Source organism: Typha latifolia, chromosome 2, assembly GCF_019914945.1.
Source record: "Typha latifolia isolate L0001 chromosome 2, TyphaL0001v2, whole genome shotgun sequence".
Classification (NCBI taxonomy): domain Eukaryota; kingdom Viridiplantae; phylum Streptophyta; class Magnoliopsida; order Poales; family Typhaceae; genus Typha; species Typha latifolia.
In genome coordinates, this window is record NC_133087.1 from 937,220 (window position 1) to 957,642 (window position 20,423).

A 20,423-nucleotide genomic window follows, 5' to 3' on the forward strand; every position below is an offset into this window, starting at 1 on the left:
TTTTTATTTATGTATTGCTAAGAAATATTCATATACTCATTCATGATATGATGCTCTTTTTGATTCATATTATTTAGTACATGATTTACTCTCTGTTTGGCATCACTAATTCGAGGTAAGATTTTTTCACTAAGCCTTTTACTCATGACTCTCTTTATTTCTTTCTTTTTAACCCCCACGATATTACAATTACGTGATACCACATTGAGATACCCTGATGTGATATTTTAGAGCAAAGATAAGGTAAGCTATAGATGCGAGACGGTATAGATGATAGTTTATATAAAAATTGAGTTGTACCAGTATTTGATATTTGTACTCTTTTGTATCAAACGATGATCTGTATGATACAGGTCAAATCATGGCGTACTCTTGTATTAGTTGTATCTTGATGGTTTGTTGTGGCCTATGTGGGTCATACCAGATTATGTAGTGGTTTAATGTATATTATTGTGGACTGGGATATTCATATGTTAACATGTTTATTTGGTTAATAGTATGATTTATCTGGTGATGGATTATGTTATTATGGATAGGTTAGCAGGTTTTATTTGATAATGTCATAATTATATGTGCACAGGAGAGTATCTGTGCGTGACGGGCCCCGCCTAACTCGTTGTATGCACTGCGCGAGCCGTGTGGGCGCGTGGGCGTACACGTGCCCATGCCAAGCGGGGGCATTACACCCTTCCTCCTTTTCTTCCCTAACGCCTATCTTACTCCGTCACTATTATGCTGCCGCAATTGCACTGCTACTGCTACCTCCCTTCTCTTTTTCAGCTGCTATGTTGCTTCCAAAGATGCTTGTCCACTATTGCATGCCTCCTCCCCTCGTTGCCATTGTGGTTCTCTCCTTCTCTCTGGTCTCTTAATCACTTGTTTTGCTTGGCTTTTGCTGGTGTTAGTATGGATCCAATTGGTAGACGGTGGGTCTATGGGGGCTCTCTCGCCGACCACCCGCACGCCTTGTCATGACAACATGCAGTTGTCGTGGTGTGTGAGTTTCAATATAGGTTGGTGTAAAGCTGTGAGGAGGTGGTTTGAGATATTCTTATCACATTTGCAGCTCCGTGTGGACGTGCTGCCTATTCTTTAATTTAGATTGCAGCATCATTGTTTTTTTTTTCTCTTATGTTTCTATTGTGGTTTGGGAATTTCACCTCTCTAATCTTTTAAAGTTCTGCATGCATGTGTGTGTCTTCAACTAACATATTGTGGTAAAGTCGTATGTTAATTTTGGACCTTTTAAAATTTTAATTATTCGAGGTTGTGCTTCGTATAGTCTTTTACGTACATAGTGATGTTCTATAGTCGTAGTCAAATGTGAAATTTATGTCAATTAGCATTGTGTTATTTTCTCTTTTAATTCGTATATATCAGGTCCTCTTGTACAATTTAAATGTATACGGACTTTCTCTCAAATAAAAATAAATGGAAGCGAATTGGTTCACGTCCACTAGCTAAGGGGGTTAGCTATTATGATCGAGCTAAAAGCGTGTAAATTTAATTGTCTCTTTCTCTTGGATCATCTCTTTGTTTCCAAGACCACATCTGTTAGTCCGCAGTCCTTTTAGAGCCTGAAACTTGTTACCAATTATTATTCTGCCACCAATCTTTGATTTTATTAATGAATCTTAATTTGAGTGCCAAAATCTAGTTGCCAGAAAGTGCCAAATCTACTGGATTTGATTTCGATTTGGTGTAAGTTATTCAATTCTAATTCACTTGATTAAGAGCGACCTTACCTACTAAACGCTAATCAATAATGACCCTACGAAGGCTAGCTAACTTATGTAGCCATAAAACTTTGTTTCATGAACTTTCCGATTATTTAATCCGTTATTATAAACTTAACTTAATCTAACGAACTAGCATGTAGCAAATGAATCTAGCTTAAGATTGAAGCATAGCGATGCAGTGAAATGTCTACGACTCTCTCTCTCTCTCTCTCTTTATATATATATATATATATATATATATATATATATATATATATAATGTTTCTGTCAACAATCACTTTACTATTGGTCTACCACTTTAGGTGAGGCATATGGGTCCATGTTTATTTCTAGAACAGAGTAAGGCCAATCCAAGAGGTGGTCCTAGTCTTAGCTCTGTCAGTGTATAAGAAAAAATTATTCATAATAATTTACAAACATTTTATAGATTCAAATATTATATATATATGACAATTTCACTTTAAACTTCTTCTTTTTTTAATTTTTTTTACATAAAAAAGTATATATATTTTTATTGTTAAGAAGTGTCTGCAACTAACGTACGTGGCATGCGAAACGTCGGAACAGAAACCGTCCGTTATTTTTCTGCCACCGCGAAGAAGATACCGGTCGGTCAGCCGACAAAAGCCAAAGCGTACATCGTTTTCGTTGGCTTTGGGAGCATCGCTGACGTCGGCGCACGCCATGCAGTCTCTCGCGGCCACTGTCCACCCGGAACGGCACAGCTCTCGCGATCCATTGCTTCCAAGGGAGGGCAAATTAGTGAGAGAATTAGGTGGGCCTTTGTGCAAAAAATTACCACCAGTACCACAAGTACCATGCCACCACGGACCCCCCCCCCCCCCCTACCGTTTGCTAGTTGCTACCACTCATCATTCATCCAACCTTCTTTGTTTTTTTAATATATATATATAGACAGAGAGAGAGAGAGAGAGCCGAGGACTCGAATGTAATAGAGGTAAAAGATTGGGGGGGTGATATGCTAAACTCCGAGCCCTCCTTTTTCTTATTTCTTTTCTCGGGGGACAAAATATTCCCTCGCCCCACTCGCGGCGCTGAGGTGCCACGTACCCTCTCCGGCATCTCATGCCGCGGGGCCCACCGGCCCCACAGCCTCCACCGACCAAGGACAGTGACCTTCGGCGGGGCCCGCCGGGGGCCATCTGTATTCCTTCCTTCCTCCCCAAATAATCTCCTCCTCGGCCCCCGACCTACCCCCGCCCAACCACACCACCCAGGTGCTTTAAGATTCACAAAAAGACGATCAGTGGGCAGGTGATTGCATGGACCACGGTGAGGGCGCGGTAGATCTAATCGGACGGCCGATATTGAGTGCTTTATGGTGGGGGTGCAAGAACAGCAAAAGAGGACTCTGCTCGTCTGTCCACCGAGCTGCCGAGCCTTTGCTTTAACCGGCAAGCCTAAAACTTTGACTGGTCAAACGTCAGCAGGGAAAAAGAAAAGTATGGAGCTCCTCATCTTCTTCTATAGCTCCTAAAAGAAAACCGTCAATAAAGACAAAAAGGTTAGTTACATTAGTAATCTACTGTTAGTTTTTATGTCCATTCTATTAAATCTACAAGGGCATATCAGTAATTTAGGATTATGCCGAGTTTTACTAATAGAGCTTATGATTAGGACGATCATCGATCAGACGGCTGCTAGGGAGGGGACCACGTAGGATGGATAGATCACGACAGCCATCGTTAGATTTCACTCGCCGAGAAGGGGCCGATTAATCGTGGTTGGAGGGGACACTGTGTGGCGGTGTTGCCTGGGCCCACCTCGGCGATCGCTCGAATTCCATGCTTTCTCTGCGTGCAAGCCAAACGCATCGATCGTTTAGTACGGAGGAGTAATCATTTATCCTCTAGTTTCTCTCTCTGGGTCCTCCTCGTTTTTTTTTTTTATTTAGGTGAGGTGAAGTAGAGGGATCTCACTTCTTCCTCTCGATCGCCTCAATTTGCACCGGACGCTCCTTCGATCGAATCGCTCTGTTGATGCATGGATGGAGATCTCTAATATTGCACACCACCAGGTGAGATCATATATATATATATGACGATGCTATGCCATGCCATGGATTCTCTCCTTTTATATATGGACTTCTTACGTGATTTTGTGACAGTAGGGCTTGTTTCCAGGATGGCTAGCTTCACTCTTTGTTCGTTTTGTTGTTATCATTGCTCACGAATTTTGCCTCTCTTTTTTTTTTTTTTGCTTTTAATTATCAACACACACACAAACACACATATAGATATATATGTTCGAAGAAGTGGTGCATAAGGTATTGGATTAAGGAAAATGCATGCCTTTTCTCTTCTCACAACTGTTGCAATCATAGCTGATTAATTCTAGGAAACGATTCTAAGTAACGGATCTCTTTTGGTTCTTGGGTTTTAGCAGAAGAAGAGGAGCTTGATCTACAGAAGATCTGCAGTCACTTTTTGGTCTTTATATAAACATTTCATCTTAAAATATCTACAGAATTATATTTGTGCCTTTAATTATGTAAAAAGCTAGAAGGAACTGATGTTATAAATGCTATGTATCTTGATCATTATCGGATCGAAACTACAGACAGCTATTAAATAGCCTTGCTTCTCTTTCGATCTCCATTCACTAGTCCAAACTTAATTTTTTTTATTTCCTTTATTTTCTTTTTGGTTTTATTGAAACGATTCTCTATATTTCTTTGTATTAATCTTATTTGCATCGCTGGATGCTGAGATCTTTCACAGGCTATGGATAGTTTTCCACTGGAAGAAGTTCTAATTGGGTGTCCCAGGGCAACACAGGAGCAAAAGCCACAAGGCCAACAGGAGAAGAAGGTGAGGCCCCACCCGGAGCAAGCCCTCAAGTGCCCCAGGTGCGATTCCACCAACACCAAGTTCTGCTACTACAACAACTACAGCCTCTCCCAGCCCAGGTACTTCTGCAAAGGCTGCAGGAGGTACTGGACCAAAGGTGGATCACTAAGAAATGTTCCAATTGGAGGTGGTTGTAGAAAGAAGAAGCCCTCCTCCTCCTCCTCCTCCTCCGCTACCTCTTCCTCAAACTCAAAGAGATTACCACAAGACAAACTCATCTCAACCTACTCATCAGAAAATCCAAAACTTTGCTATGATCCTAATGAACTGACCCTGGCTTTTGCAAGGCTAGACAGGACCCAACCCATACTTGGCCAGTTGGGTCTCGGCGAACATGACGGCTTCTTTCTTGGAAACACTAACCCTAACCCTAACCCTAACCCTAGCCATTTCCCCACAAGTCCTGGTTTTCTTGACATTTTGAGAAGTGGGTTTGTTGACGTTACTAACCCAAGTGGAGTAGGGAATGTATGCTATGGGTTTGGTGGCCATGGTGGTGGTGAGGAAGTGGTGTTGCCCTTTAATGGAGACTTGGGTGGTGCAACTACTATAGATGGCACTAGTGTCGCAACTAGCCGTTGGTCTTGCAAAGATTTGGACGGTGGGGGGGAGAAGGGCTTGATGGGTCTCCAATGGCAGCTTGGTGGAGATGGTAACATGGGTATGGAGCCAGGGAAAGACTACTGGGATGGAGTTGCTTCTTCTTCTTCTTGGCATGGCATCATCAACAGCACTCTCATGTAATAGAGGTGGATAGATGGCGGATAAGTAGCTAGGTAATTAATTATCCTTGCATGGTGGTGTCTGTGGACTGTGATTTCCCTATTTGGAAAGATTGCTAGTTTTCAATTCATCCCTTTGTATCATTTCTTTCCTTTTCTGTTTCTTTTTTTCTCTCTCTGGTGAGTGGTGATTTGTGAAGTATATAGTAAATGAAACAGCTGAGATCTGTTTTTGTTTTCTAACCAAGGAAGGAAGGATGCATGGGAGTTAGATTCTTGTTTGCATTCCTGTTTTGGTTAACGGAGAGATGGCTTTTCTCTAGTGTTTTCTGCTCTCTCTCTCTCTCTCTCCATGTTAGAGAGAGAGAGGGACGACACGAATATCTATAATATATCTTGGCAGGCAACAAAATCCTCGTAAGATCTGGGGTTTTATTATGTTATGGTCTCCTATGCACCATGAAGATGCATCAGAACCATAGACTGTGGTTTTGGTAAAAGAATATGAGCATGTTCACACCAAGCCACTTGCATGGGTACTTGGATAACAAGCGTGTGTGTGTATATATATATATATATATATATATACTATAAGTTAAAATTTAAATGGGTGACTAACCCTAGTAGTAATGACATCATCCTTCTTAGAGGATAATTTTTTTTTTCTTTTTTGTTGGAGGATAACTCAAGACATCTAAAGGATGCAGTCATGCAGTAGACCGTAGATGTAGAGATATCGGTTCCATTTCTCTACTTTATCATTTGATCCAGTGAATAGCTATTAATTAAGGACATAAGGATGTTGACGTGGGTACGTAAAAACTCTAGTAAAGATTGGTACGTAGCCTTCTCTAGCTTTTCCACATTGTACCCTACTGCAAGTAACTATGTAGATATTCGAATACGGTACATTAATTGCAGTTGGAAAATTATTCCTCTATCTAGCGAGATATTGGATCAATGTATAACATGAAAGATTATGATAAAAGAGTATATATATACACACACCTTTTAATCCATAAGTTGAATACATTGACGGAGTAGTAGTAAAGTACTAAAGTAAGCGCTATTTTTCTCTAAAATATTCTTGTATGAAAGTTATATATTTAAAATTTTTTATAAATCACATCTTATATTTTATTTATATTATAATTTACATCTCGTAGGTGATGATTTTATAATCCGACTTCTTATTTTTTTTTATATAATTCTCATTTAACACGGTAAGTTAACTTAGACGGTACTAAAAAAAAATATTATAATATACAAAATAATTTATAAATACCTAAATTATCACTGTCTTTTTTGTTGAATTTTTCTCTTTCCAAAAAAGAAGAAGAAGCAGAAAATGATGAGGAGGGTGAGGGGAAAAGACAATAAAAGGTGGTAGCGGCAGGAACGATAATGGCAACTGTAGAGGTAGGTGGAGAATGTGGCGGAGAGATATAGAAAATGAGAGAGAATAATAGAGGTATTTTAATAACGTTAGAGTGTTAAATAGTTAAACGAGAATTATAGGAAAACATGAGGAATCTAAATACAAAATTCTTAAAGATAGAGTGTGAATCACAAAATAGATAAAATATAAAGTGTGATTTATAAACACCCCATATATCTAACATAATCCCTAAAATTCGAAATTATAAAATTCTAACCCCGGTCGGTTAACTCGAGTTCATTTGAACAAAGCTTGACGGACATTACGAACACGGAGGAGGTGAGGACACGTGCGGTGACGCGACTCAGGTGCTTTTCAGTAATTTCGTAGCCTAAAATTCAAATGTCTCCCGCTTCTCATTATTTCACCATTTATTATATTCCCTAATTATTTCACCGACTGATAAATGCACTCCAATTGTTTCTACTTGTATCAGAAAAATGCACTCCCTTTCCGCGCTCACTCCTCACAAGAAGCGAGAAGCAAGCGTGCGTATATACCATTCCACCACATTTTGGGTCTGGGACCTTCTACTCCCAATATTACCAATTACATTCATATATCGTGAGAATATAATCCTCCTCCTCCTCTCTCTCTAATTCTTCTATATCGATCTCCTTAGCCGGATTCGAAGTGGAGGTTTGATATGGAAAGGCTATCGCTGATCGATGTTTCATCGGAGGACGATATCCTCGTTTCTTCATCTTGCGAGGGTTTGTTCGATCCGAGCTCCTCGGGTAATCTCTCGATCTCGATCTCTCGATATTGCTATTAATCTTGTTCTTTATATGATGAATCTGGACCCTTTTCCGAAAAAACATCAGATCCTTTTGTTTTAAATCGGTGATATCCAAGGTTTAGGGTTTTCTTGTTCGTATCGTGGTGGATTTGTTTGGCCGGGGTATGTGTCCGCTTTCTTGATTGGTTATGTAGACGTATTTGTTTATCAATAGATAAGGATTTTCTTGCAAGAAGCTAAATAATCTGCGGAAGTTTGCTTGTTTTGGGAAATTACAGGTGATCCAGATCAACACCATATAGCAGAATTCCTCATGACAAGATGTAGTAGCCAGTTGATTCATGCATGTGAAAGCGGCATTATTTGTCAATAATAAATTGAATAATTTGTTGGAAAATAAAGGACTGAAAGAGATCTGGTGGTATGTTCTTTGTGATGACATCTGCTTAGAAACATACTGTTGTTGAATCATTGAACGGTCCTAGGATTCACAATTGTTATCTGGATTTGAAGTTTGTAACTTTTTATCTCAAGCTTTTTGTGAGGTTGTTCTTTATAGTAAAAGTATGGACTAATATCACAAAAACACTAAACAGAATTTGATGCTTCAGATTTATAAATTTAATTGATTTTTTAGTATAAACTAATGCCCTTAAATTTTAGTAACAGAGTGGAATTATTGTCGGCTCTATAGGTTCTTAGTCGGATGAGGCTATAATGAACAATACGTCAGATTGTAGTAATAATGTATCATTTCAATTATTCTCCATTCTTATCTCCCTTGTTTATTCTGTCAAATTCCTTTATTTATTTACACTCAATTTTGTCAATTTTGCTTTTCACGCTGTTGTTTTATTCCTCCTTTGTCCTGTCATATTCCTTTCTTATGCATAATCCATTCCGCATATCAGTATATTGCTTTACTCCTTTCTTTCATCATATTACTTTATTATGTGTAAATTTTGTGTTTCACTTTATTGTTGCATGTTTATGTTCTCATTCGTCTTTTCGTGGTAGATTGTAAATGCAATACTGTAATAGAACGACAAGTCAATTGGGTCTTTGGTGATTCCCGCTTTGTGTAAAATATTGTTCCTTTTGCTTTGCAAAGGAAAGCCTTAATAGTAGATTTGCTTCTGCATGTAATTATCTCAGCTTTCATGAAAAGTAGTTTGATCATCATAACAATAGCTTTGCCATACACATACCATAGTTATGACTTGGAAGGTTGTAGGATCGTTAATGATATACTAGTTGTTACCATCCTCTGAAATGAATCCTCGTTGCAATCTTCCTCACAGGCCCTCAAGAAAGCAATTTTGAAATGAACTATTTTGAATTAGAGACAGCCAGATCTCCAGGAGGAGGTAATCTGGGGAAAATTTACAAGCAAATAATACAAGCTCCTGAATTGTCAGAATCCCCTGAGCGGAAGAGAAATAACTCTAGCAAGTACAACTTGCGCAAAAGTTTAGCTTGGGATAGTGCATTTTTCACAAGCGAAGGTACTCTTCATTTACTTTTGAAAGTCATATCTTTATTGAATGTTTAACTTATGTCATTTTTTCATATTACTTACTGAGCACAGGTGTTCTCAACCCTGAAGAGTTGGCTACTGTAACTAGCACATTCAAGAAGGCTGAGAAATCTGCGTTGCCTGGGATTCCAGAAGAAACAAGGAGATCAGGAGAGTCAATTTCTACCTTGGATAGTGATGGTTTGGAAAACCTTGAGATAGAACTTTTTGACAATGTCCGAGCTTCCATCCAGAAGTCTCTTGGCACATCTGACAAAGCTTTGAATAAAAAAAATTGCGGGTTGATCAAAGACCATAAGGGATTAAATGCATCTCGCATTGGATGTAAGTTATTTTTGTTCAACCTCTCGGATTTTAGAGATGCTTTCTTTGATGCCTAGTATCTGTATTTGCTGGTTGAATAAAATATATGGCACTACATATGCTTTGAGTTCATGTTTTTGTACTGTTTTTTGCAGTAAAAGAGAAGGTTGCCCGATCTTCTCAGAATAAGGTAATAATATACATGATTACCTCATCTTTCTTGTTACCGAACATCTACCATTAGTTACTAATTTCTGGTTGTCAGATGAAGTTCCCTGTTGAGGTGAAAAGGCATGGCCTTAGTAAGCAATGTTCAGACAGTATTACTAAGGAGGTACCCATTAATGTGAAAGTGGTACGTGCAAATTAGGGATCAATGGATGTCTGCCGGATGCTACTTTATGTTTACCTTTCAGTGTAACTATTCATATATGGCTATCTGTGTAGGGCTTTTTGTTGTTAAACTAACTCTGAATAATGTATGGATTAAGGTCGGTGCTGGAACTGCAGATGCGAAGGTATCACTAAAGCCACCAAGAATTTTGCCCAAAGCTACTCTGCAGAAGGTCCCAAGCAAGGCAGCTCTTGCTTCTGGAAACACACATAAGAGTAGTACTAGCGGCAAGTACCGTTCTATTTTTTTTCTGCTTCTTGTCTGAAAAGGGAATTTTATATTACTATATTATTAATGGAATATATTCATCTACAACATCTTATGTTTTTAGCTTAAATCCTCTTTGTGTTCTTACAGGTGGTGTGGTTAATCAGCAGCCTTCCTATAAAACAACTGAAGTTGCAAGCAGTGTCACTTCACGGTCCATTGGACCACCTAGAAGAATGCCAAGTTTACCTTTAAGCAGCATGGCATTTTCAACATCTTCTAGTTCATCTCACGGTTCTCTAGTCCGTAGTTCAACTGATTCAACTAAATCTCCTTTGGGTATCACCAAGAAGACAAGGACCACCAATCATTCTTCATCAGGATCAGCTACTAATAAGATTCCTTTAAAGGCCCGCAAAAGTAGAACAATGAGCAGAAGTCCAGCTGACCTTCAAACATGTTTGAATCCGACAATGAAGTTCTCAAACATATCACCAAGCAGTTCAATAGACAGTGTTGCTTCTTCAGAGGCCTCTTCATCAGCATCCACGGCTAGGAAGTCCACTCACACAATGGATGGCCTTGATGCAGGTTCACCCTCTCCGTCTCTTTCCTTAATCAAGGGAAATTGCCTCTACTCATCAAGTTCACAGAAGCTTCATCAGCCAATTGCTGAAAGTAAAAGTCCTTCCACACTTATAGACTGTGAGCATTTGTTGAAAGACCCAACAGCCGTTCCGGGTACTTCTGAACCAGCATCAGGGGATCTGTCCAATAGTAGCTCCAAAGGAAGATATTTTAAACCATCAGGACTTCGGATGCCAACACCTAAGATTGGATATTTTGATGCGGTTAGTGGATAGAGCAATTTAACTTTTTGTACTTTGTCCTTCCTATACTTATTTTTTCTGCCTCTAACTTTGAAAGCATCATCTTCCAGGAGAAAAATCTTGTACGCAACATTGATACTTCCTCACAGACTGGTCAACAATCCAGTTTGGTTAAAAGCACCGGCGGGGTCAATAAACCTGTTGTTTCCGATACAGTGAAACCGACCAACATTCGGTATGCAGGACCTCCCACAAAGAAGTTTGCAGTGATAGCTGATTCTCCGCATTCTCAAGTAGATAATCGTTCTTCTGCTCAGAGAACAAAACCTGCATCTCCTACATTTGTGCAACAGGAATCAAAACTTCCTCCACTGGACTTCAGTAAAGAAACTCATAATGAATCGTGTATCAAAATCGTAACAGATGATATTGTTGAGTGTGGCCAGCTCAACATGGAGAGCCCGTCTAGTAAGCTACAGCCATACTCTATGACAACTGTTCCTTTAGGACGAGAAGCTGCGGTTTCTTGCGAAGGATACTCTGATCTTGCTTGCCAAAGTACTCGATCACCCGATCAAGAGGTTGCGGGCAGTTTTCCGAAGAGAAAAGAAAGTTGTCCGAAAGAGCATTTGATTACTTTAAGTTCTGAGAAGGAGAATATTCCAGCAAATAGTACTGATGGTTCAAACAGAAACATTCAGAGTAAAGATCTAAATGTGGCAGTGGTTGAACTCATGAGAGAAAAACTGTCCTCTCTTACCATTTAGGAGAGAAACGGTTTGAATCATTGAGGAATGGTACGCATCCAATGCTACGATTGCACGGCAGACGATCCTTGCTGGAGGAAATCAAATTGAAGTCTGGTTTGGTTTTAGATGACAGGTCAACTATATATATATCAATCCAACCTTTGACCAGCTCGGTGGAACTTATTTATGCTGGACTTGAAAAATGTAGCAATTGGTTCGTATCGTTGTCAATTTGAACTGCAATTAGCGAAGGTGGGCAGAAAAGATCTATTTGACATCTACAGGCAAGGAGATAAAAAACGATTTGATGGGTTGAACTTTCTTTTTCTAGCTTATGTTTCTTTTCTTGAAAGCAGCTACGATGAAATCAGTGTATATTCTTTAAAAAAGTCTGAATATGATCTGTCCGGTAAATTTCATCACAAGACTGATATTTAATGCTTTATGGGATGTGATAATTTTGCATGCATCTAAAGCCAGAGTTTTCGTGCATTGAAGCTCTACTGTAGCGGATATACGTGTAAACAGGAAATTGAGGCCAAACATATCAGTAGAATATAATCAGATGACCGCAACGTGGATATGGATGTGGTTTTAGGTTGAAGCCAATAAAAAGAAAGAAAGAAAACATCAGGAGAAGCACAAACCAACAACATGCATAAAGAGAATACAATTAGGTGAATCAATTTCGAAAATTACATCAAATGTGGAAAGGTATCAAAAAAGAAAAGATATTTCTTTAATTAAAACAAAACAAGAAGAATTAAGTAATAGGAGATTACAAAGAATAATAAGACTATTTAAAATTTTTTGTGGATGAGGGGGTGACATAATGCCTCCCAAAATACCAAAAGGGAAGTACAAATCACATATGCTGATTTTTATTGAGCCTTCTATCCTCACTAGTGGATCCCTGCCGACATAAAGAAACAAACGGAAGCTTCATCCGCATCAGCAGCATAAAATAGCGCACCAAGCATCATGATATCAGGAAGCTTCCACTACCCAGAGTAAGAGAAAAGGAGCATATTTATATATATATGTATACTCTACTCTCCAGATCGCAAGCGCATACTTCATTTGTTGCGTTTCTTAGATTCACTATAAAGAATGACACCAATGACGGTGAGTGTGTAACCTAGCATTCCTGTCACAGACACTGGGTTCTTAAATATTAGAATAGAGACGACAACGGCGACAGCACCTTTAGCATTTCCAAGGACCTGGAGGAAACCACAGACAGTTATATAACCTCAGAATTGTAAACAATTCATAAGACAACAGTAAACTACAGTTATATAACTTCATAAGTGGTAAACAATTGATATGGCAATAGTAAACAATGACTCGTCCTAGTTCCAAAATGAGTCTTCATATCTACTTATTGCCAAATAACAAGCAGAGGGTACTATGAAGATACACGAGTATATGGTAGTGTCCTATTGATGCAATATACAGATAGTTCGAGAAACTCCATGGTATTCCAAATTATTTTAACAACATCGTTAAGGAGTACCGAACAGAAGAAACCTTATAACCTTATATCAGTCCAAAACATAAATTAAAGGGTAAAAGAAAAATTACTAGTTTCTATACCACTAGCATCTTCATGACAAAATAGAATTATCACCACACTAGTCTTATAATATAGTAAGAGAACACAATCAACTTTTATGCTGCCCTTTAATTCATAGAACATCACTCAAGAAGAAATCAAATTTTGGTTATTCCAGCCACTCCTTTAAAAAATCCTGCCACCATACAAAAGTGTAAGTTATATGTTGAATGGAATGATCATTAGGACCATCAAATTGTCCGATAGCAACTTTAATTTTGTTCATTAATTCCCTGATCAAGGAGCTGCATGGAAAATCTTGACCGGTTAGCAGACAAACATTCCTTTACATTAGGTAAATATCTGAGCAATTACTACCTTGAGAGAAAACATAAAGAGAAAATTTGCCCGTTAGGTAAATAAAGTTCGGTAAACAAACAAAGCAACCTATCATTTGAATATCATTCTTATAACCAAGAAACATTTCATAAAGGGGAAGAAATTTCTAACATCACGGATTAGGCCCATATTATATTAATCTCTCACAAGAACCACAAGATGACAAAGAAAAGAAGTCAGATAAATCATACCTGAAGAGTCAATGCACTGGTATGTTTGGTGACCAAGAAATTGGTCAAATTCACAAAATATGCCAAGCAGGAATTGAACAGCAGGTACCAAATGATCTTGAAATCTTCTCTAGCAAGTGCTATTGTAATACCAACCACATTTTCCTCCATAATAATTGTAGCAGGAAGTAAGAGAACTACAGCTACTGGAGCCATGTAGAGGAGGAGATTCATGGAATTAAGCTTTTCCCTAGACACAACCAATAAGGATCACATAAATCTATATTCGGAAGAATTATAATGCAGTTTCCAATGACACAGGAAGATCAGTATCATTCAAGAGATAATGGCAAATATAAAAAAACAAACAGTCATGAAAGAACAGGTGTCGCACAGAATCAAGCTATTATCATACTAGTACAGAATGGAGATTACCCCTCGGAGGACAGCAGAATCCCTTGCAATACCGTCTTAAGTGCCCTTGCAGCAGTTGCTCCAATACACATGAGAAAACCAAACAAATGAAAACTTGGCTCTCCCTGTAAAATACAAACCAGAAGATATCTGTCAGGTTCAAGCTTACAAGGTATTCATATGAGGATCGGCTTGATTAAGCTTTAAGTTTGGCATCGTAAAGATTAATTACAAGAATATATAATAAGGATAATGAAAATAAACAAGTACATGAATCAGAAGTAAAAGAAACTGAACAAACTATTCACACAAACTTTAACCATAGGCTTCCAACTCCTGTAGAATTAATTGGCCATATAAAATCGAGGTTGTGATTATTAATTCTTTTGGGAACCAGCAATGATTCCAAAAATATACCTAGCACACTTAAAAGTTTAATATCAGTTATTATGAGCACTGCCTGGCTAAGTTCAATTGCTAATCCAAAACAGAGTAAAAGTATATTCATATTTGACTACCAAACACATTCTCCCGGAAGAAGTGCTTTCTATAGGAGGGCTGGGTTGACCATTTATAGGAGGAATGCAGGATGACCTTTAAAGATTCCAAATCTTTTTGCTGACCTCAATCTACAAATTCAAGTCAGTTGCTCACTAATCTGTGAGAGCGACATGTAAGACCTTGTACTTGCCTCTTTTGAGAAGAAAAAAACCAAAATTGCTCCAACATTTCATATTATTTGACATGACTTCGTCAAGAAATTCAATTTGCCCCGACAACCCAACTGCTCCAGATTTTTCAAGTGATGTCCAGTAAAACCTAGAGTCCAGACAAAGATACCACCAAGTAACACTATTCCAAGAATTATCGTCATCATCATCTCCGATTCCTTATGTAGCCATTATACAGATGAACATATATGTAGCAGCAGCACCTTCATAAATACATAACATATTTTGCATATTCAGTCTCTGATGCACAGTAAGAGATGCCAATCAGTCTATAAAGAAATGCACATGATATTTTCTATAGTTATTACAACCGGACCGAACTGGGTGGTCAGACCAGTCCAATTCGGTTTTATTATCAGATTGGAAATGCAATTGACCCGATAAAACCGACGAACACCGTGGTTCAACCAGCAAACCATGTGACCCAGATGGGTTTCTAAAAACCGATTGGGTTATTCGTTTTCTTTAAACTACCAAAGTATCATTAATATTCAACTATTCTATTATTTACCCTAAGGGTTATTTTGCTCCTAAAATTAAAATAAATATATTTTAAAAAACTAAAATTGTATTTAAGATTTGATTTTGTACTCGTCATATGATTTGATGAATTAGAAACCTAAATATTAGTTATAAATGAGTAAATAATGGAATAAATACAATTAAATTGTTTTTATAATTATTTAGAAGTGCAAATATATTATTTAAATATTTAAAATTTTCTAAATAAACCACCAGCACGACCAACTGGTTGAACTAGTGACGCGACCTTTAACTGGGTTAATGTCCAATCTGATTTTAATAAACGATAACTATGGTACTTCTATTCCCCTTTACTGGCTTCAAACAAATAATTGGAAACATACTATGCAATTCAATTTCATTAAGCAACCCAATTAACCTTAGTTCAAGATACACAAATACATACTTAATATGACAGCTACTACCCCTTTAAATAAGACAACTACCCCTTGACACGGTCACAAATTCCTATGCTCCATGAATAATGTAATATTCTTGCCAAAAATAGAAGTGTAATCTATAAGCCAAATGAGAGCTATCTATAAATTGTACACTATCCCCTCAATGTTTGACATAAGAAACTGCATCCAGACTAAGATGCAAACTGATAATAAATTACCTCAATTCAATTACAAATCCTTCAACAGACCTAAAGTTTTTACAAGCTCTCCGATCCAAGCAATCCACTCAGCAAACCTAGCAGCATTAATTTGATCACATAAATGCTTCTACAGTTTTAAATGCTGGCACCGACTGGCTGTTATAGAAATCAAATTAACTGGATTGCTTAATTACTCCACGATCTACTCCTCTAATTTCAGCACAATCGAAACAAGACATTTTTTGCATCTAAAATCTATCGGAAGGCTAGCAGATCCATAGCATAACACAAGATTACGAAATCTAATCCAACCAAAACCAAGAAACAACAGATCTAATCAAACTAAGCGAAAGAAAATGGAAAAGAAAAGAACTAAAGAGAGAAACTAACCCCGCTTGCGATGATGACGCCGGTGACGACCGGGATAAGCGTCACGTACGTGATCCACGCCTCGCGCTTGACGGTCATGAGGTAAGCGAACACGGCGGTGAAGAAGGGCGTGGTGGCCCCCACCGCTTGGTTGAACGACACGGGAAGGTACCGGAGCGAGATGTTCCCGCTAACGACGGATCCACAGAAGACGAGGCTAAGCGCCGAGATCTTCAAGAACTGGAGCCGAGATCTCACCGCCTGCATCGGTACGACCTTGAGCCAAGCAATGGCTACGTAGCTGAGAAGCGAGCACGCGGTCATGTGGCACATGGTGAGGAAGATTGGGTACTTGAAGCCGTAGTTGGAGAGCAAGTACTTGTTGAGGAGGAGGACGCCAATGTTGGAGGAGTACCACGACGCCACGAGACCGAAGGTGAAGAGGCGGCCGGTCGTCGGCGACGGCGAGGAGGAGAGGGCCTTCGTGCTCATCTTCCTCACTCGGTCTGGCTTCGGATCCTATCTACAAGGCGGAGACGGGATCGGGATTGGGCTCGGTTATGGTTGGGATTAGGGCTAGGGTTTTGGGGTGGGAGAGGAGGAGCATTTGGGGGGAGGAGGATCGGATCTGGAGGGTAGATTGGGTGAAGATGGAGAAATGGAGGTGGGGTTAGAGAGAGAGAGAGAGAGAGAGAGAGAGAGAGGCGTAGCTCTTGGAGCCAGGAAATTGGGGGGATTTGATTTATACTCCATTACTCTTTTAGGACTTTGATTAAATATCATTTTACACCCTGAAATTGTGTAATTTGTGCTAAAAATCCACTTAGTTTTATATTTTACAATAGGATGATTTTCCTTCTCTATTTTTTTTAAAATTTTTTTGCATTTGAGGACCAAAAATTATCTTTTAATCTACCTAAATTGTAAATGGTTAACTAGTAATGCTTCTTAGAATATATCCCACAAATTTTAATGATCTATAATTCATAACTTTTTATTTACAGTTTTTCCCCCAAATATTGTTGGAATACAAAGTATATGATGAAGTAGGCATCTTTGATTTGCTTCTTATTGATATGATAGCCTACCTAATCATTTATTAATCTCTAGTTTCTTCCCACCAAAAATTAAGATGGTCACAAGGGATGGATATTCCAAAGAATTTGATTTAAATTCACATCCCAAAATTTAAGGAAATAGTAGTAACAGGCTAAAGTTTCACAGTGGATGTGGACTTATCTGCTGTCACCTTTACTATTTTCATTCTTGTCTTAGGCTAGCAAACAAAAGAACACAGCTAATTGCTTGTACATATATTGGCTAATCTTTTACAAACAAATATAAGCTACCAAGATAATTATAATAATAATAATGTCTTTAATTACACAAACAAATAATACCAAGATATTGGCCTCATTTTTCTTTAAAACTGTGACATATCCATGGCAACTTGTCATAGGACTGGCAGAAATTGTCAAAGGGGTAGCTGTGCATATCACTCTCCAAGAAAAGACAACAGTGAAAGGCACATAAGGTTGTTGAGTGCCTCTCAAGTCCTAATTCCCATTCTTGATTAAGATTAGTTAATGTCCTTCTTAAATTATTACCTACTTCCAGCTATATTGTTGAAAATATATGTATGTAGGTTATCTTCATATGGAGTCATTAAACTTCAGTTAAGAACATAATGATAATAATATTTGAGCTCATATGTTCTACAGACCAGCTCCACTACAGCCATTAAGAGCTTACCATGAAATATTTTGGTAAACGGATCACAATGCCTTTGTTACAGATGAGCATCTTTATGATGCAGGTTAGAGGATAAAAGAATTCAATAGATCTAATTGGAATAAAATGAAGGAACTCTTCCTCAGATGTGCAGCTGTTTGTTTAATGGACCAACTTAAAAGCCTCCTCTCTTTGAATTATTCAGCTGCATCCTGTGACTGGTTCCACTGCCACACAAACTGTTTGCAGATTAGTGTCACAAGTCAAATGATTTGTATAAATAGTCCTAAACTATAAGTTATTGACAGCAATTTATGAAGAGTTCATTACATGCTTGTGGAAAATTATCTCATAGTCTCAACAAATCCTTGTAGATGAACTTATCAGAAATCAATCACTCCAGTCACATAGGTTTTCCATAAGAACTAGAAATCCTAAGATTCTAACCACTAAATCCTATACTCTGATAGTAAGCTAGGCTTCTTTGTTCAGAGAAACAGCTGAATTCTGCAACACACAGTTGATTTATATGCATATGCACAACTTTTAAATGAAATCTATGAAGATAAGACCTTATAAATTCTTATTTTGAAAAGTTGGGTGCATAATAAAGAGAACAAGCTATAACTACCTAATAGGAAGGATTAGCTATGCAAAATTTTCAGAGCACCTGCTGCTGGAGGCACTGCAGTAGGCTTGGAGACGACGGTAGGAATGGCGGCAGTAGTCGGAGGGAAGAAGTGTGCAGGGATCCCCATGCCATGCGAATGGCGATGTTGGTAGTGGTAGAAAGGATACACAGGCAGCATTGCATTGGTTGCAACCATTCCACCTTGCCCTGGGTAAGAGAATTGCCCTCCCCCAGCTGAGTGGCTTAGGCTTACCTTCTGCTATCATATCAAAAGAGATCACCACCATGGATGGCATTCTTAATGAGCAATCTCAAATACTCTTAACAATCTTACACTACTTATCATGAAAATGATATGAGAATTCTTGAAAGCTTGTCTTTGGAAAGCAAAAAGGAATCAAATTATGAAACAATAGTAGTGAAATAATGAGAAGAACTGAGCTCTTTCTCCTTTTCTTTTTTTAAAGTAATAGAAGTAACAAAGGGAAGAGTTTAGGATTCGAGATTACCGCGCTGTAGCCCAAGTCTGTCACATAGCTCGGGGAGTATCTGAAACGAAATTAAGCAAACGAACAGTTAGTAAGTAAAGGCTGCATCTTGGCATCCCTCCCACGTGCTCGACCGCACAACCACAGCCTGTAGTCCACGTGGCCGGGCCCCACACTACTGGATCTCAAACGGAACGGGGGAAACGGAGGAGAGGGTCAAGAATCCGTACCCGTAAGCGGCGGGGTAGAAGGGCACTACTCCGGGGTAGTGGTGGCGTAATGGAACAGGAGACGGTGGTGTACCGGTCGGATGGTAATACCACGGCGCCGGCGCCGGAGGCCCCCCTGATGTCACCGCTCTCGAGCCAACGGCCGGCCCTTTTTTTTTTTTACCAAAGTAAAAGAAAATATTAGAGAAAGTTGCCACTTACGCCCAAAGCCGAGGACAAAAGAGTAAAACCCCAACCATTCTGCGGCGAGTATCGGGGCCTCGCCTTCGCGCCGAGCGACGCGAGGTTGCAGTTCGCGCGGCGGCCGTTGATCACCGGAGTCGGGTCGTCGCATGCCTTCCTCGCCGCCTCCGCCTCCTTGAAGGTCACCTGCGACGGCGCGCACCCACCCGTAGATTACCCTAAACGACTCATCGGGGAAAAATTCCCACGGTTTGGGGTTTACGTACACCAACTACAAAGGCAGGAGAGTTTGAGATCTTACGAAGCCGTAGCCCTTGGATCGGCCCGTGAGCTTGTCGGAGATGATGACGGCTTCCAAGATCTCGCCGTACGTCTCGAAGTGGTCGCGGAGCGCCTCCCTCTGCGTTTCCCAGGCGAGCCCCCCGACGAACACCTTGGTCAGTGACGTGTCGCCGAGCTGTTGGCCCATCGGAGTTTGGGTCGCCGCCGTTGGTTTCTGGAGGGGCACGGCTGGAAATTAGTGGAAGAGGTTGGAGAGGAGGAGGAGGATATTGAAGAAGATGGTAAGGAAATGGAATACTAATAGTGGAGAAGAACAAGAACAGGAGAGGGGGGACAAGATGCGGTACAGTGGCACAGCTTTGGGAGCATAACTTTTTCTTTCTTTTGTTGGAAGAAAAGAAAATTATTATTTATAATGTAATCGTGCATAATATTATAACTAGATGTAGGATATTTTAACTAACACTCGATAATTAATTCTTATATACTCAAATTTAGGAATTTGATTGCACAAAAAAATAATATATATATATATATATATATCTTTAAGTATGATCCATTATTGCATATTATGGCGAGAGTGGATGTA

General features: G+C 39.1%; 4 protein-coding genes across 9 annotated transcripts; 2 read left to right on the forward strand and 2 right to left on the reverse strand.

The window, feature by feature from the left end:
• Positions 1-3,407: 3,407 nt before the first annotated feature.
• On the forward strand, positions 3,408-5,612 carry LOC140781117 (dof zinc finger protein DOF2.1-like). The gene is made up of 2 exons (XM_073126930.1): positions 3,408-3,777; positions 4,481-5,612. The coding sequence occupies exons 1-2, from the start codon at positions 3,748-3,750 to the stop codon at positions 5,351-5,353; spliced, it is 903 nt and encodes a 300-aa protein (XP_072983031.1). The 5' UTR covers positions 3,408-3,747; the 3' UTR covers positions 5,354-5,612.
• Positions 5,613-7,348: 1,736 nt separating this feature from the next.
• On the forward strand, positions 7,349-11,986 carry LOC140781122 (uncharacterized). Of its 3 annotated transcripts, none has more exons than XM_073126936.1 (8): positions 7,349-7,506; positions 8,810-9,013; positions 9,097-9,369; positions 9,504-9,538; positions 9,614-9,703; positions 9,840-9,969; positions 10,100-10,800; positions 10,890-11,986. In XM_073126936.1, exons 1-8 carry the CDS (start codon positions 7,416-7,418, stop codon positions 11,544-11,546), a joined length of 2,181 nt encoding a protein of 726 aa, XP_072983037.1. In that variant the 5' UTR covers positions 7,349-7,415; the 3' UTR covers positions 11,547-11,986. The 3 variants fall into 3 exon arrangements, with proteins under 3 accessions (XP_072983037.1, XP_072983038.1, XP_072983039.1); XM_073126938.1 differs by lacking the exon at positions 7,349-7,506 and adding an exon at positions 7,787-7,929; XM_073126937.1 differs by lacking the exon at positions 9,614-9,703.
• A 197-nt stretch (positions 11,987-12,183) lies between these two features.
• LOC140782759 (probable sugar phosphate/phosphate translocator At5g05820) lies at positions 12,184-17,035 on the reverse strand. Its single transcript, XM_073129511.1, has 4 exons — positions 16,311-17,035; positions 14,088-14,191; positions 13,674-13,902; positions 12,184-12,751 (listed from the first exon to the last, which is right to left on the reverse strand). The coding sequence occupies exons 1-4, from the start codon at positions 16,779-16,781 to the stop codon at positions 12,605-12,607; spliced, it is 951 nt and encodes a 316-aa protein (XP_072985612.1). The 5' UTR covers positions 16,782-17,035; the 3' UTR covers positions 12,184-12,604.
• A 925-nt stretch (positions 17,036-17,960) lies between these two features.
• Positions 17,961-20,219, reverse strand: LOC140780875 (probable RNA-binding protein ARP1). Of its 4 annotated transcripts, none has more exons than XM_073126572.1 (6): positions 19,854-20,219; positions 19,606-19,738; positions 19,370-19,517; positions 19,161-19,200; positions 18,691-18,907; positions 17,961-18,259 (listed from the first exon to the last, which is right to left on the reverse strand). In XM_073126572.1, exons 1-6 carry the CDS (start codon positions 20,019-20,021, stop codon positions 18,222-18,224), a joined length of 744 nt encoding a protein of 247 aa, XP_072982673.1. In that variant the 5' UTR covers positions 20,022-20,219; the 3' UTR covers positions 17,961-18,221. The 4 variants fall into 4 exon arrangements, with proteins under 4 accessions (XP_072982673.1, XP_072982674.1, XP_072982675.1 ...); XM_073126573.1 differs by having other exon boundaries at positions 17,961-18,247; positions 19,854-20,189; XM_073126574.1 differs by having other exon boundaries at positions 18,652-18,907; positions 19,854-20,189.
• Between the last annotated feature and the right edge of the window lie 204 nt (positions 20,220-20,423).

What these genes read in the sequence shown, in the direction of transcription:
- LOC140781117 (XM_073126930.1), top strand. Translation starts at nt 3,748, where the DNA reads ATGGAGATCTCTAATATTGCACACCACCAG. An exon ending in CTAATATTGCACACCACCAG is followed by an intron (nt 3,778 to 4,480) that starts GTGAGATCATAT and finishes GATCTTTCACAG; the next exon opens with GCTATGGATAGTTTTCCACT.
- LOC140781122 (XM_073126936.1), top strand. Translation starts at nt 7,416, where the DNA reads ATGGAAAGGCTATCGCTGATCGATGTTTCATCGGAGGACGATATCCTC. An exon ending in TGCATTTTTCACAAGCGAAG is followed by an intron (nt 9,014 to 9,096) that starts GTACTCTTCATT and finishes TACTGAGCACAG; the next exon opens with GTGTTCTCAACCCTGAAGAG. An exon ending in AGATTGGATATTTTGATGCG is followed by an intron (nt 10,801 to 10,889) that starts GTTAGTGGATAG and finishes ATCATCTTCCAG; the next exon opens with GAGAAAAATCTTGTACGCAA.
- LOC140782759 (XM_073129511.1), bottom strand. Translation starts at nt 16,781, where the DNA reads ATGAGCACGAAGGCCCTCTCCTCCTCGCCGTCGCCGACGACCGGCCGC. An exon ending in GCGTCATCATCGCAAGCGGG is followed by an intron (nt 14,192 to 16,310) that starts GTTAGTTTCTCT and finishes TGTATTTTACAG; the next exon opens with GGAGAGCCAAGTTTTCATTT. An exon ending in ATTCTGCTGTCCTCCGAGGG is followed by an intron (nt 13,903 to 14,087) that starts GTAATCTCCATT and finishes GGTTGTGTCTAG; the next exon opens with GGAAAAGCTTAATTCCATGA.
- LOC140780875 (XM_073126572.1), bottom strand. Translation starts at nt 20,021, where the DNA reads ATGGGCCAACAGCTCGGCGACACGTCACTGACCAAGGTGTTCGTCGGG. An exon ending in CCGATACTCGCCGCAGAATG is followed by an intron (nt 19,518 to 19,605) that starts GTTGGGGTTTTA and finishes AAAAAAAAAAAG; the next exon opens with GGCCGGCCGTTGGCTCGAGA. An exon ending in TGCAGTGCCTCCAGCAGCAG is followed by an intron (nt 18,260 to 18,690) that starts GTGCTCTGAAAA and finishes ATCTGCAAACAG; the next exon opens with TTTGTGTGGCAGTGGAACCA.